The sequence below is a fragment of the Penicillium roqueforti genome, assembly GCF_015533775.1.
Source record: "Penicillium roqueforti strain LCP96 04111 chromosome Unknown scaffold_19, whole genome shotgun sequence".
NCBI classification, from domain to species: domain Eukaryota; kingdom Fungi; phylum Ascomycota; class Eurotiomycetes; order Eurotiales; family Aspergillaceae; genus Penicillium; species Penicillium roqueforti.
Genome location: NW_024067583.1, coordinates 222,790 through 237,394, shown reverse-complemented (window position 1 = coordinate 237,394; position 14,605 = coordinate 222,790). Strand labels below are relative to the sequence as shown.

Genomic DNA, 14,605 nt, shown 5'->3' with positions numbered 1-14,605 from the left:
TGCTTAGAAACATCTGGCAACGAACCCTATTTTGTTCATTTCCGATTCTATCTTTGGCTGCTGGGATGTCTTCCTGCATTACACGGTGTACATAAGTGCAATTTCATACTCTTTCTATGGATATGCGCCCGATAAATATTTCCAATAAACCACTTATTCTAGATTTTGCACTCATGTCTTTAGAGGATGGATAAATATAGAACAGGTCGGTAATTCCATTTGATATAAAATATTGCTACTAGTAATACGGTTCTTTTGGAAGCATATCTATATAGACACCGGTCTAGGTTTGTTTCATAGAGTACTTTAGACTTTGCATATTGTTTCATACCATAAAACATGAAACACCACCTTTGTTTCATACAAAGAATCGACAATGGTAAAACAAACTCAATATCCGAGGCGCCTAAGGATGACTTAGTCTAAGCGTGTTCCATTGGAAGCATCTTGGCTGAAAATTAAGATATTCAGCCATAATAACATAACCGAGGTGTACGTAGAGAGTCCATGTGTTCACGAAGCAACGTTTCTCGAGTCCGACAACAAAAAAAAATGTAATAGGTGGGCAAATCAAACCCATGAGCAAAATGATAGCGCAAATAAAACTAAACAAAGTCATCAAGCTCCGACCACCAAACAAACGCCACGAAAAATCAGTCAACATGTTCTCTATTTCATCATGAGCTCTGGGCTAGATAGCGAACTGGGAGCAGGGGGTCCATGGGCAACACCCGACGGCGCAGGAGCAAGGTCTGGCATCGGGATTGATATGGATGACTTTCCACCTCGAGTGCTGTTAGTTCCACCACGACCAGAGCTCCCAGTGCCGCCACCACGGCCACCACGGCTTTCGTGGGAAGCGGATGCAGCGAAGGCTGCGGTAGCAGCGCGGTCGCTGCCACCATCGGCTCTCTTATTGCCCCGCGGTCGGCGTGAGGTGCCACCTCGAGAGCCAGGTCCACGTAATGGCAGGCCAGTATCTTGGGAGACGGGCACGGCAGCTGCAATAGGAACGTGTGGGTGCGAGGTCACGGTCCGAGTCCGACCTGTTCCTCGCCCACGGCCACGGCCACGTTTGATTGTACCATCGGCGCTGCAGATAATTAGTAAATGTGCAGTAAGGGGACAATGAGTAGACATACCGTTCCACTTGGACCTTTTCTCCCTCCGGGACTAGTGGCCCACTGTAGACAAAGAACCCGTCCTTGCTAGCAGCAGCCTGCTCCTGCCACACCATTTCGGTGTCATCCACAAATGGATCATCACGGTCATATTCCTCGACCTTCTTGCGTCGCTTCTTCTTTCCATCGCTAGTCTCCGAGGGCGCACCGTTGGTTCCTGTGCCAGTGCCACCCATGGGAACATCGCCATCCATATCACTATCGCGTTCTGCATCGAGGCTCAGATCCTCATCGGCACTCTCGCCGGCAGATATCCCTTTGGCAGTCTTATCATTTCGTTCTAACGCGGCCGCAGCAGCTGCCACTCGAGCCATGCGGGCTTTGTGAGCGGCCAGACGAGGGTGCAAGGCAGCGAAGCCATATTGCTCTTCTGCAAGCCGTGCAAAGTTCACAATCTGGTTGCCCTTTTGTAGCGGAACATGAACGATGATGCTGGGTGCGCTTCGTGAGTCGGGCGACTTTGCAGGTTCCTCTCCTCCGCCGAACAGCGCGTTTGTGATCATGCCAGATCCTTGGGGCAGTTGAGGAGCATCTTTGGCAGATCGCGCTGGCTTGGGAGATGAGGCCTTTGATGTCGGTGCAGTAGCTGTACTCTTTTCCTTTTTAGCGCTAGGTTCAAGCTGCTCTGTGGGATCGATTTCCATTGAATCGGTTGGTTGTTGTCTGGGCGGAGTCGACTGCACAGCGGGTTCGGGTTGCGCGGGAGGCTGAGGTTGCACCGGCGGAGACGGTTCGGGTTTAGGAGGTTGTGATGGCGTTGGCCGCTGCTCGGTAGGTGGGTATGGGGTGGTGTAGGGGGTAGACTGCGACATGGCCTGCGGGATGTGCATGGCTCCACGGGCAGCGGAGGAAACGGGGGGTGCTAAGGACGGATGTGGAGAGGTGGAAACCATCGCAGACAGTGCTGGCGAAGAGAGGCCGGATACATGGCCAGAAGAGGAGCGTTGAAGGGTGTTGTAAATTGGTTGAGAGTTCTGGGCTGGTGGGTCGATAATGCTTGAGATCGCCGGCGATGCACTGGCACGATAAGCATTGCGAGGAGAGATTGCGCGAGTAGAAGGACTGTATGATGGCGCTGGCGATGGATTGTCGAACGCAGAGCGAATGGGGTCGAAGTTTTGCCCGCTGGTTCGTTGAGGTGGCGGTTGCGGTACTGGAGGTTGCGATTGTGGGCGGGAGGGTTGCGACAGCTGATACGAAGCTCCTGGGGCTGTATGGGATGGTGTATTTGAGTATGAAGACGGAGCAGATTGAGGAGGTTGAGGAGGTTGAGGCGGTGGAGCTATTTGAGGTTGCGTAGGTTGCGTTGGTTGAGTTGGCTGAGTTGGCTGAGTTGGCTGAGTTGGCTGAGTTGGCTGAGTTGGCTGAGCGGGCTGTGCAGGTTGAGGCGTTGCAGGGGTATGTGGAGGGCTGCGAGCGTCTGGAGCAGCCCTTTCTTCCGCGGGTTCCAGCTTGGGCTTTTTCCGGGAAGCAGTGGTGTTGGATTTCTCCCGTGGCCGGCGAGGAGCTCGGACCGGTTTCTCTTTTGTTTCCTTCGGTTCCTTGTCCTTTTTGGTCTTGTCCTTGTCCTTGTCGGGGTCGTCGTCCTTCTTACGACGCGACCGCCTGGCGGTACCGGAGGCACGTCGGGCGCCTGCTCCGGATTTGACATCGTCAACGGGCCCTTCTTCTTTTTGTATCCCCATCTTAGCAGGGTCCGACATAATTTAGCACAATGCCAATGCCAATTAACAGACCGAAAATTGACAAAGTGATGGAATTAGTCAAAATCGGGATGAAGGCGTTGAGTTGACGCAAAGTGGTGAAACGTGTCGGTATCAGGTCGGCAAACAGAGATTTGGGGGGGAAGAGGAACACCAGAAAGATAAGATGGTGAGGCAGAGAGAAAACAGCCAGGAAGCGCGGGAAAAGCAGAAAAAAAAAAGCGAGAGGAGCGGAAGGGGGGAAGGGGAAAATGTCGAGAGGAAAAAGAGAGCGAAAGCAGAAATAGAAAGGGAGAAGACGACGGGAAAAAAAGAGGGAAAAAGGGAAGAAAGGGGACGAGAGCAAGCAGGTTATGGATCAAACAGCACATTACATTTGGCAAAGTACTAGCAATTTGATATGTCCAGCTCTATAGTACGTCGGAGATATGGGGAAATTGCTATAGAACGGTATATAGAGAGGGAGCATGGCGCTATACTTACCCTCTATCTTGTGTAGAATTCTTGTTTCCTGAAGTCACGGAGCATTGGAGACCATATCCATTATTCCCTTGCGGATCGTTGAGCTTAGAACCGTAAATTGTGCGCAGTACCTGATACCGGAATGGCCTCATTTACCGAATGGCCTCATGTGATTCAAATCAGATGTTCGCTATATTTTGGGATTATATCTGGTTTCGACTGACTATTTCTTCCATCTTATAGACAATAGAGTCTATGTAATATTGATCCTGCCTGTGTATTCCCTGTGGAAGTTCATGATAGGTACGACAATATCGACGTCGACGTGCATAAGAACCGTTTAGCTGAGGAAAAACCCCTCCAACATCCTTCTTTCTATTTCCATCGAGATGAATGATCCTAACCAGTCTTCCATCGGTCTTTCATAGCATAGAAAAATCAACGCAGGCCGTATACAACATTGTAGATGCCACGGACCAATGTGAGGAATCCAATTGGGACTAGCACATCCGCCATCTTCCACTAGCCCATTCCGGTTAGCCTCTTCTGCAGCCCCATTTTAGCTTTGGGAGCCGCATCTTGGATCTCCCCGCGCTGACATAACCTTTTTTTTCTCCTCTTCACCAGTATTTACGCATCATGGCTTTCCGAGGTGAACGCTTCCTTCTCGACCTGGATGGTGAATCTGGTGCTCCAGAAATTCCCTCTCCCTTCTCTCTGATCGGGGAGATCCAAGAACGGGCTCCCCCCACCGCCATTCCCCCCGCGCCTAAATTGCCGACCTTGTCGTCATCGACTGGATTCCCTGCCCCTCGCCCGCGCAAGCCCTCTTCCTTCAAGCAGCGACGAGCAAACCAGTCCACTCCTCCGACTCCTGTACCTACTCAACCGACCGTCCAAGATGACAAGAAATCCATCGATGAGGAGAACCGCCGTCAGCTGGCGGCAATGTCAGACGCGCAGATTCAACAGGAGCGAGAGGAGCTGATGGAACAGATGGACCCAGGACTTCTTGCACGATTCCTCCGCAGAGCAAATATTGAAGAAGATGAAAAGACTGGATTTGAACCGCCGGCACCTGTGGCCGACGAAAAACCTAAACCAAAAAAATCAGTCTCCTTCGACACTCCTTCGTCTGCACCTGTTTCTGCTCCAAGCGCACAACATTCTCTACCCAAACCATCACCTAAGCCGCACCCCCGTAATGAAGATCTCGCTCCACCAAACCTCCCACAAGACCTCCGCCCGGCCTCTGAACGGCCTTCCCTTGACCCCGCTACTCTTGAAACCTTCCACTTCCCCCAGCCAAAAGCGCCGATGCCAGTCCTAGACCCATCTTCACCGTCTTTCCTGACAGATCTCCAGTCACACTACTTCCCCGAGATAGCACAGGATCCATCAACGCTCTCCTGGATGCAGCCTCTCTCTGCCGACGAAGAAGACCCAGATTCCACGTCAGCCTACCACCCAGCCAGCAACGCCATCTCAATGGCGCCCTCGGCAATCCGCTTCTCACTAAGAGGAACCATCCTTGCCCCCGAAACATCCCTCTCCCTCCCGACAACCATGGGCCTGCACCATCACGGCGAGGATCCGCATGCCGCGGGCTACACGATCCCCGAGCTGGCAATTCTGGCACGCTCGACGTTCCCCGCGCAACGATGCATCGCGTGGCAGGTCATTGGCCGGATCTTATTCCGTCTCGGTCGAGCAGAGTTTGGAGAGCGGGGTGGGCAGCTGTCCGATGGACTCTGGTTCGTTATTGAAAAGGAAGGCATTGTTGCTGGTATGCTTGCCGAGGCCGATGGCGCTGCTGGTCAGACCCAGGGTAGAGATAAGAGCAAGAATGCAAAAGATGCCGAGGGTAGTAACTTGCCTCTTGCATCCGGTGTTGGTCGTCATGCTAGTGCTGCGGCATGGGCGGTTGAGGGTATATGGTTGTGGCAAAAGGGAGGGGGTGGTGATCGTGGATTGTTGAAGGAAAACCAACATCGATCTCTATAGATGATCTTGTTATATTTTGTTCGGTTGAGGAAACTAACATGATATATATGCTTATGCATAGTACAAAAAAGCCATGATAATATTCAGTTGTAACAGGTACACATCTACGCTTTCTAATTGAAATGTCCCATCATACCCATATTCACTCGCATCCAACTTTGGCCATCCCCTCCTCTGCCCCCCGCGGCCATCGATGTAAGATTCGTCGAGAGACAGATCGATATCCGCAGTAGAACAGAGACGAAGATGCGAACCCAAAGCCAAATACGAGAATTGTAACGGAATGTTGCACTGCAACATTCAATTGCAATGTCAGGGCTCGTGCATAGCACTTTTTGCAATGGTCATTGATATATCGCATCCGATACAGAGCTTATTCACTTCCGAGGAAGGAATTTCAAGGCATGGATCTCGCCTTGCGCTCCACCTTACAGCGCGAATAGTATCCTATGAATGAGTAGAACGTGAGCATAACAGAAGCAAGAAACTTGGAGTATGGGTATTAGTAGACTATGACTGAGATCAGGCGAACACGCGAGTCCGCTTTACAGGGCTGCCCATACGCATAGACGCGTTTCCGCCGGCCATACCATTCAGTAGGCGGCCCATTCCTTCCACATCCAGTTCGCCTCGTTGGAGCATCAGCTGGTCGGTCTCTTCTGTTTCTTCCTGTTTCACTACGGGCAGGCTTTCCTCGATGGATTCTGTCAACTTCGGGGCGAGAATCATAATCTGATGCTCTGCTGCCACGAGTACATCCCAGACTTGCCGCAGCGCTTGCCGGGATCGGCGTGCCGGTGCAGGTATGTGTCCAATTGCTTGGAAGTTCTGGCCCATCAAATTCACGTCCTGGAAAGGAGAAACGCGGCATCGGTTCGAGGAATCAAAAGTGCCGGCGGTTTTGACAGCGTTGCGCCACAGAGACAGTAAGCTCGTGATGACCGCGCTCTGGCGGCCGTGACGGAGCAGGATCGACTCGTCAGGCAATACGTCCGAGGATGGATTTGTCTGCAAGACAGAGATTTGGCCACGGTGAGACGGACTGGCTGTGCTCATCGATCCCTTCAGCAATCCATCTTCACGTACACGCCTTGTGGATGGTGTCATAGGCGCGAACCGGGGTCGATGCTCTGTTTCGGAGTTGGTGTTGGAAAGTGGTGTCATAATACGACCGCAGACAGCGTATGCTGTCAAGGAACCGCCAGTCACACCTTGGACACTCGTCTGACGTTGCAGCGGGCCCTTGACAGCCCCAGGACCGGCACCTTCGATATCCCATACGCCCCATTCGCCGTCTTCGAGAAGCACCATAACTGCTCGGCCGCCGAGCACCCAGTCGGCATCAATGATTCTCTTCCGCCGGGGAAGTCCGCCGGGCCCTTGCTCAAAACCGGGGTACAAACTGATCAACCAGCGACCTTCCGTGTCGATAGTTTCATATTCTTCTACTGGCATCGAAGCCCGTCGCAAAGATCTCGAGGCCTTTTTAACAAAGCAGGAATAAATCTTCACACATCCGCTGTAGAATGCGACAAGCAGGTTGGCATGGCGGGCGGATGGCCATGTGGATGGGTTGAAGGCAATCGTCTGTGCAGGTGCCGGCAAGAGGCGCCGTTGAGAGATAATGTCCTCTTCCACGAGACGCAAAGAAGATTCCTCGCGGATCGGAATCCGGTGCAGCAACAGCACGCCGCACCCCTCTGCAGAATGCGTGGCCACAAGCAGATCCCATTTACCAAAATTTCCAAATCGGCCCCGCGACTTTCGCTGGTCTTGCTCATCCTCAAATTCATGACAGGTGAATGTGATAGATACACCACGTGGAATATCTTGATGAGTGGTGGCCCCATTGATCGAAAGGGTTTGGATACGCCAGCTTTTTGAATCCGTCTGCGTAGGGTGAGGAGGCACAAGTGGTAGAGTCACAACTTTTGTTGACAGGTCTGAACAAACTACCGACACAACAATTGTGTTTCTCAGTATAGGTGGGAAGGGGTCTAAAGGCGAGCGAGCTTCCTCGGGGAGAACACGGGGCACCGCCAGTTCTAGCACCTGGCTTCCAAGGGGAATATCAATTTGTCGCAGAATCTCTTCGTACGGAGCAGCAGGGTCAACCTCGCTTTCCTCTAGACTGAATTCAACCACAGGCTCTTCTTGTACTGGTTGAGGGTCCTCGTCATCGGAGTCAATAATCATGACTGAATCGGAATCCGCATTACTTCCTGCTGGCTTGGGCTTCGCTTGAGGCCGAGTCAGCTTTGGTTCTGCAAACCGTCTCCCTCCTCTCCAGACAATTTTTAATCCAGTATCATAACCGTAAATGATGATCGAGGAGCCATTCGGAGCTCGAAGTGGGTAGCCTTTTGCTGTGTGAATGCGATGGGAGAGCGGATAGCTAAAGATTTTGCATTAACGAGATTAGCGTCAACCCAAGTATCATGACCTAAGCGCATCACTCATACCTGATCTGCAAGCCATCTTCCCTAGGCCGCACCAAGGGCGTAGTGGGAAATGAGGGCATTATGCTAGTTGGCGATGCTGTCGAGCTACAGGTAGCTTCGAGCACAGGCGCAACAGTGCACTGCAGGGATGATAGACAGTCGAAGACTTGTAGTCAAAGTAAGATCTGATAACTGAACGTCTGTTCCTATGCAAAAGCAGATTGAGAGAAGGATGTTAGAGGTAGGGAGAGTGGAGGGTTGGGTAGATGGAAAAAGGAAGTTGTTTTGGTCGGGGAAAGCGAAGACAACTTGATCCAATCCGCGTTCCAGCGCGTCTTCCAACTTCGCCATTCAACCACTTGGCATGCGTTCTTAGCGCACCGTTAATTGAACTTGCATGACTTATATGAGCGATGGAAATGATTTCAACGAGTTTGACTGCAGAACTGTTTGTGACGGCGCACCACGATCGCTACGGCTGTTAACCAGCCCACCATGGCGTCAGTTCGCTCTTTGGGCGTCCACGAACCCTCGGCCATCTCCTACTTAGTCGCAGAGGGAATTCTCCCTCAGGAACCTTCAGAAGACCATTACAACTGGACGCTATGCGTGGACGAAAGCGGATTGACTGGCCCGGTGGACGATGAGTTAGTATGGACGAAACACTGTGTTGTATGGTCCCGCGCAGGGATGGTGAAGCGAGTATTTCGAATGGACCCCGAGAAAGAAGAGATTCGACATGCTCTATTCACTCGTTTTGCCGCTGAAGACACGAAACGCGCCAAACCCACGCCTCCAAGTCGACCTGAAGCAACTACTGGCACGCAGAAACAAAAGCGGACTGAAACCTTCTCAACATTGGATCTACATGGAGATGCACGAGTGGCGGTTGTAGCTCCCCAGCACTCTAACGAGGCTCTTTCTAGAGCGTTGGTGGTAGTTCTCAAATCGCAAGCTCATATCTTCTTCGTGGCGGGCAATAGTCATACAATTCCCCTCCCATTTGAGGTTGACTCCGTCTTCGCTACGCCTCGGGGTCTTATTTTCCAAAGAAAGGTCCAGAATGAAAATAGTAGCAGTCAACAACCGACTGCGCCGCCTAATTCCTTCGTGTCTTCGCTATTTGATCCCGGTGCCTCTCAGTCATTTTCTCTCAGCAAAAACAAGCGTCCATCGACGAAATCCTCGTCTGCTCCAGGTCCTTCCTGGGTGCCAAATACCGCCTCAAGCACCGACCTACCCCGAGTTTTCTCTCTCATTAATCCTCATTCCGAGATGGGCTTAGTTGTGACGTCGCAAACTTCCCGCTGGCTTCAGAGCAGCATCACTAGCACCAGAAAAAGGCCGTCTGGACTAGAGGTGCTGGACCCTGTGGATGAGATTGTGTATATCTCTCCAAAAGACGAACTCTCGGGCATCAACAGACCAAATAGTGGTCCTTTGATCCTAGTCGTTACCATCAACACAACTACAGGTATTTATACAGTCTGGACTGCGCACTACAAAGATGATGAATCAGGCGGCTCGATGAAAGATAAAACCAGACGGGAAACAGGAGGTACCCGGTCAGTAAGGCGAAGCTCACATTTCGGGATGGCGACTGGCGCGACAACACCAGCCGCTCGTTCTGGAGCAGGCCGAGAGAGCTTCGGGCCTCGAACTGACAACTGGCCTTCCACTCAGTTATCTGAAGGGAGAAATGATGCCGAAGACGACTTGGCTTCGAGAGTAGCCCAAGACTTCGGAGATGTCGGTGTTCCCCTCAAAACATCGAGGCGAGTCAGCTCACTGCTCGCCCGAACAGACCTTGCAACTAGCCAGGACCGTATCACTTTTTCGGACCTGGCTACTGGCAGTCAGTCCAGCAACATGCCTCATGGTGCTGGGTTCAGGCAATCTCTCGGAGCAAGCATGCGTGGAAGCTTTGGTTTCAATCCTCGAGGCTCTCTACCTCCAGGCACAGGGTCTGTTTACAGCACTGCAGGCAGCTTTCTGGATACTCCAGTGGACAAGCTACTCGAAGAGCTTAACAATGACAGTCTATCTTCCGGGTTTGATAACATTGCCCTACGTGAATCGACGTCCGGACTCCCGGAAGAACTTATATTGACCAAGGTTGAAAGTTTCTCGTCCCAATTCTCGGGCAGCTTCCAAAAAGAGCCAGCATCTCGCCGGTTGAAGATCTCTACATTGGCATCCACCGAGTTTGGAAGCGCCCACAAAGGCAACACAACTTTCCTAGCTGTATACATCGTGGACCAGGAGGCACGGAAATTAACTATTGTGAATCTGAGGGCCGACCGACAGCCAGCCCCCAAGAACCGGAAGAAAAAGTCCAAGACCTCATTACTCGTGCGTGCGGTTAGGATCCAAAATGTGTCAAACGTTTTGGATGCTTGTAGAATCTCTGATGGGGATCTTTCGCGAATACTCTCACTAAGCGAAACAGAAAGTGGACAACGCGAGCTATCATTGCAAACCCTGTGGGGTAGTCCCGTCAAAGTTGAGGTTCCTATTCCACTGCAGCTGTATGAACCGGATGGCATCTCTGCCAACAAACTCGAGAGTCGCCCAAGAGAAAGTGGCGTCCACCGAGTCATGGCAGATCCCAGCCTCGTCTTCAACAAGTTTGATCATGGGTGCTCCCGCGGGAAAGTCGACCTGGTAGACACTGATAAAAAGCGCCACAGACTCCAAATTCGAATGGAGCCTCGCAATGAACTGGTGAAGAAAATACTCAAAATCTGCATGTTTGCCTTGCGTGAGTCTGAGAAAGCGGGCGATGGCATCACGGTCGCATGGTGGGAGGTCATGAAATGGCTTCGAGGCAAAGAGGAAGACAACATTGAATGGACCGCCATGACAGTCGTCTTGTTGAGTCTAGCAGCCCCATTCGTCACCCCTCCACAAACGCAGACTCCCAAACGAACGCGTCGCAAAAAGGGTCTACTTAGATCAAGTAGTGGAGGACACCTGGATCTGGAAAGCTGGGAGTCCATGCTGGACCTGGAGTCTGGCTCATCCGGCGTCGTAGCTCCGTGGATGATGGACGGTTCCTGGGGATGGATCGTTGAACAAGATGCAATTGAGAGTCTCGCGTCAGGAGACGCACCCAAGGGTGTCAATGCAAGTCGGTCTACATATCGCCAGAATTCGTACTTGATCCGGTGCATCGCCCTCAGCCGCGAATTCCTCCAGAGTCCCGAAGGCCTCAGGGCTGCTGGCCGAGACGGCTATCTCCCTATCTCTGAAGCATTCTCGGAAAACACAAGATGTACCGCATTGTGCAGTGTTCTTGTAGCCTTGCATCTATTGCGAGAAGAACAGAAGCTCTCCACCTGCGACTCGGAGGAATCCCAAAGACCTCTAGGTTTGCTTGCTCCCGTTATCGCACAACTGGGCAGCTGGCTAGGATGGGAATCATGGACATGGGCCGAGGATGCATATTATGGCACCGAAATGGCCAGTATGGAGCGCTGGCAGTTTGAGGATAATACACATATCGCTGGGCTGAAGGTTCCCGCCGAACCCTTTCCGCCTCCGTCCATCTTCGAATTTCTCATGGGAGCTGCTGCTCATCGGAGCCCCACACCATTTGTTTCTCTCCTTGATATTGTGAATGCAGCCGAGCGAACTCCCAGGAAAGGGCGAATGTGGCGTGAATGTTTCGGTATCACACCAAGGACGTGTGCGTTGAATGGATTCTTCACCGAGGTTCACAGTGTATCGACGCCCTTGGAAAAAATCAAGCTTTTGCAGCGTTGGGGCTTCACAAAGAGTGTCATTGATAGCTTCCCAGAAGGCGTCAGTGCCCCGCTCTATGAAGCCGTCATGCAATGCCAGATTGAAGCCTCCACGTCCTGGAACGCCACGCTCCTAGAAATGATTGACAGAGAAGACCTTTACATGTCGATGAACCCGGCCCAACCCAGTTCATTGGCAGCGCCGCAGCAGCCCAATCATAATGCCGTCCGGGATTTCCATTATATCAGCAGCTCAGCATTGGATATTGATGCCACCAATGCGTTTGAGGCTTCTGCAGAGGCTGACCGATACTCGGTCACCAGGCTGATATTCCGAGAGGATAAGCGATTTGTGGAAGCAGGTAAACTACTAAACCAGTCCAAAGCACCGGTGGCAGAGTGCATAGCCGAACCTGGCTGGAGTGATTCGGACTTGTTAGAGGCGCAGAAAGAAATCGTGCAGCTCGTGACAGTCCGGACGTTGTCTACTCCAGCGGGTCGTGCAATGCTCACTTTTAGTGGCCGATTGCCTTTGTTGACTGAGAAACTGCCCATCCCTTCATTTTCCCTGCAGTGTGTCATGAAGCCAGACAATGTGACTGTCAGCGCAGATAAATCTGCGTTCTCGGAAGAAAAGGTCTGCTGGGCCTTCTTCCACAACGGAGTCTCAACCGGTCTGGCAATCTCCAAGGCGTCGAAGGGTATTGATACGTCGTGGATATTGTTCAACAAGCCACAGGATCTTACCAACCGTCATGCCGGGTTCTTGTTGGCTCTGGGTCTGAATGGCCATCTTAAATCGTTGGCTAAGTGGGTAGCTTTCAAGTACCTCACTCCAAAGCATACCATGACATCAATTGGTCTCCTGCTCGGTCTCTCTGCGTCATACTTGGGCACAATGGATACTCTAATCACACGCTTGCTTTCGGTACATGTTACAAGAATGCTTCCATTTGGAGCAGCTGAGCTGAACCTGTCACCGTTGACTCAGACTGCTGGAATTATGGGTATCGGTTTACTTTACTGTGGCTCCCAGCATCGTCGTATGAGCGAGGTCATGCTCTCGGAAATCGAGAACAGTGAGCAGGACGAGCAAGCTGCTGCTACCGGAGAAGAACTCCGCGACGAAGGATATCGTCTGGCCGCAGGCTTTGCCCTCGGTTTCATTAACCTTGGCAAAGGCGATGACTTGCGGGGCATGCGCGATATGCACATTGTTGAACGGCTATTGTCAATAGCCGTGGGTACCAAGACCGTCGAAATCGCTCATGTACTCGACCGCGCCACGGCTGGCGCGACCATTGCTCTCATGATTATCTTCATGAAGACGAATGACTCGGTACTAGCGAAGAAGATTGACATTCCTGATACCACTGTTCGCTTCGACTACGTGAGGCCAGATATCTTCCTGTTACGAACACTGGCACGACACTTGATCATGTGGGATAGTATCAAGCCCACTGCTGAGTGGATCAGCCAGAGTCTGCCCGAAGTCTACCGGGGACGATCCCAACTCAGCGAGGTGCGCCGGCTGCGCAGCGAAGATATGCCATTCTTCAACATTATTGCAGGCCTCTGCTTTGCGGTCGGTCTCCGCCATGCTGGATCGGGACAAGCACAGGCCCGAGATCTTTTGTTGTTTTATCTAGACCAGCTTATCCGCATCTCACGGCTGCCTGTGCGAAGCTACGATGCTAGACTCGCCCGCAATTCGGTTCGGAATTGTCAAGACTTGGTAGCCCTATCTGCTGCGGCAGTCATGGCCGGCACGGGTGATCTAGCTCTGTTCCGGCGCCTGCGCTCGCTCCATGGTCGAATCGACGCTGATACACCATATGGCAGTCACATGGCGGCACACATGGCTATCGGAGTGCTCTTCCTTGGAGGAGGTAGCTATACACTTGGCACATCCAACCGGGCTGTGACCGCGCTTATATGCGCATTCTACCCTATCTTCCCAACGACTGTCCTTGATAACAAATGCCATCTCCAAGCCTTCCGCCATCTTTGGGTTCTCGCCGCTGAACCACGATGCCTCATCCCTCGTGATCTTGATTCCCGCCGCCCAATTTCGATCCCCATTACCATCACTTCTCACGACGAGACAACCCGCACCGTCAGCGCTCCCTGTCTACTGCCAGATCTTAGCAGCATCGCCCGTATCGAGATTCGCGGACCAGACCACTGGCCGCTCGTTCTAGATTTCAGCCAGAATGATGCCCTGCGCGAGAAATTCCTCCGCGGCGACCCATCCATCTATCTTCGCCGCAAGGCAACCTACAGTCCAAGCTCCTCAACCTCCGTATTCGCCTCCACCCTGACCGGGCTCAGCGAAGCCCAAGACATCCTCCCAGCAACGGCTGGTCCCCTCTCAAACCCAGCCAAGGGCCTGCCACCCTCAGCATGGCCAACCCGCATGGCCCTACTCACCGGTAAGGCATCTACATTGATAACTCCGTCCCAAACCCCCTGGGACTGGGTCTTCCACCTCCCATCCCTACAAGACCTCGATATACGCGAGCGCTCCCTCGTCCTCCCATCTTCCTTCCCGATGCGCTCCGTGCGCATCACCACCGATCTTGTCTCCGTCCCACCTTGGCTGCGTACCTCAGCTGTAGATGCGAGACTCGCTCTGTCCCACACCGTGCGCAACATCGTGCAATCTGCACGCGGTCGCGGCGCTGATCCGGACCAAATTCGTGATCGGATCTGGCAGCTTCGTTTGCTATTTGATTGGCTGGATCGTACTCAGCCCGGCGATGAACGCGACCATCTTTCGAGTAGAGGGCTGCTTTCTTCGACGCAGGGTCAGCCGTCTGGGCTGTGGTTGCGGAGGGACTTTGTTGAAGAAGCTAAGTGGCAAGTTTGGGGTGTTCAGGTCGGAGATCTTGAGGGAGAGAACCAGATATAATTTTATTCGCATTAGGAAGAGAGACAGGTCTTCAATGCTATGTGTATTTCTAATTCTTTCTTCTGAAATATAAATTTCCTGGAAGTTCATCGCAGACAATCGAGAGCCTTTGTGCCGCCATATCACCTCTTTTCTACTTCTTTTCTGGTCGACTAGATTC

At 52.2% G+C, this 14,605-nt stretch overlaps 4 protein-coding genes across 4 annotated transcripts; 2 read left to right on the top strand and 2 right to left on the bottom strand.

Annotated features, from left to right (window-relative positions):
• Positions 1-669: 669 nt before the first annotated feature.
• Positions 670-2,866, bottom strand: LCP9604111_6869 (uncharacterized protein; the record flags this gene model as incomplete). The annotated part of the gene is made up of 2 exons (XM_039074837.1): positions 670-1,093; positions 1,143-2,866. The coding sequence occupies 2 exons, from the start codon at positions 2,864-2,866 to the stop codon at positions 670-672; spliced, it is 2,148 nt and encodes a 715-aa protein (XP_038927170.1).
• Positions 2,867-3,985: 1,119 nt separating this feature from the next.
• LCP9604111_6868 (RPAP1 family protein) lies at positions 3,986-5,350 on the top strand (the record flags this gene model as incomplete). Its single annotated transcript, XM_039074836.1, has 1 exon — positions 3,986-5,350. The coding sequence occupies one exon, from the start codon at positions 3,986-3,988 to the stop codon at positions 5,348-5,350; it is 1,365 nt and encodes a 454-aa protein (XP_038927169.1).
• A 522-nt stretch (positions 5,351-5,872) lies between these two features.
• On the bottom strand, positions 5,873-7,871 carry LCP9604111_6867 (uncharacterized protein; the record flags this gene model as incomplete). The annotated part of the gene is made up of 2 exons (XM_039074835.1): positions 5,873-7,745; positions 7,813-7,871. 2 exons carry the CDS (start codon positions 7,869-7,871, stop codon positions 5,873-5,875), a joined length of 1,932 nt encoding a protein of 643 aa, XP_038927168.1.
• A 415-nt stretch (positions 7,872-8,286) lies between these two features.
• On the top strand, positions 8,287-14,445 carry LCP9604111_6866 (anaphase promoting complex subunit 1; the record flags this gene model as incomplete). The annotated part of the gene is made up of 1 exon (XM_039074834.1): positions 8,287-14,445. The coding sequence occupies one exon, from the start codon at positions 8,287-8,289 to the stop codon at positions 14,443-14,445; it is 6,159 nt and encodes a 2,052-aa protein (XP_038927167.1).
• Between the last annotated feature and the right edge of the window lie 160 nt (positions 14,446-14,605).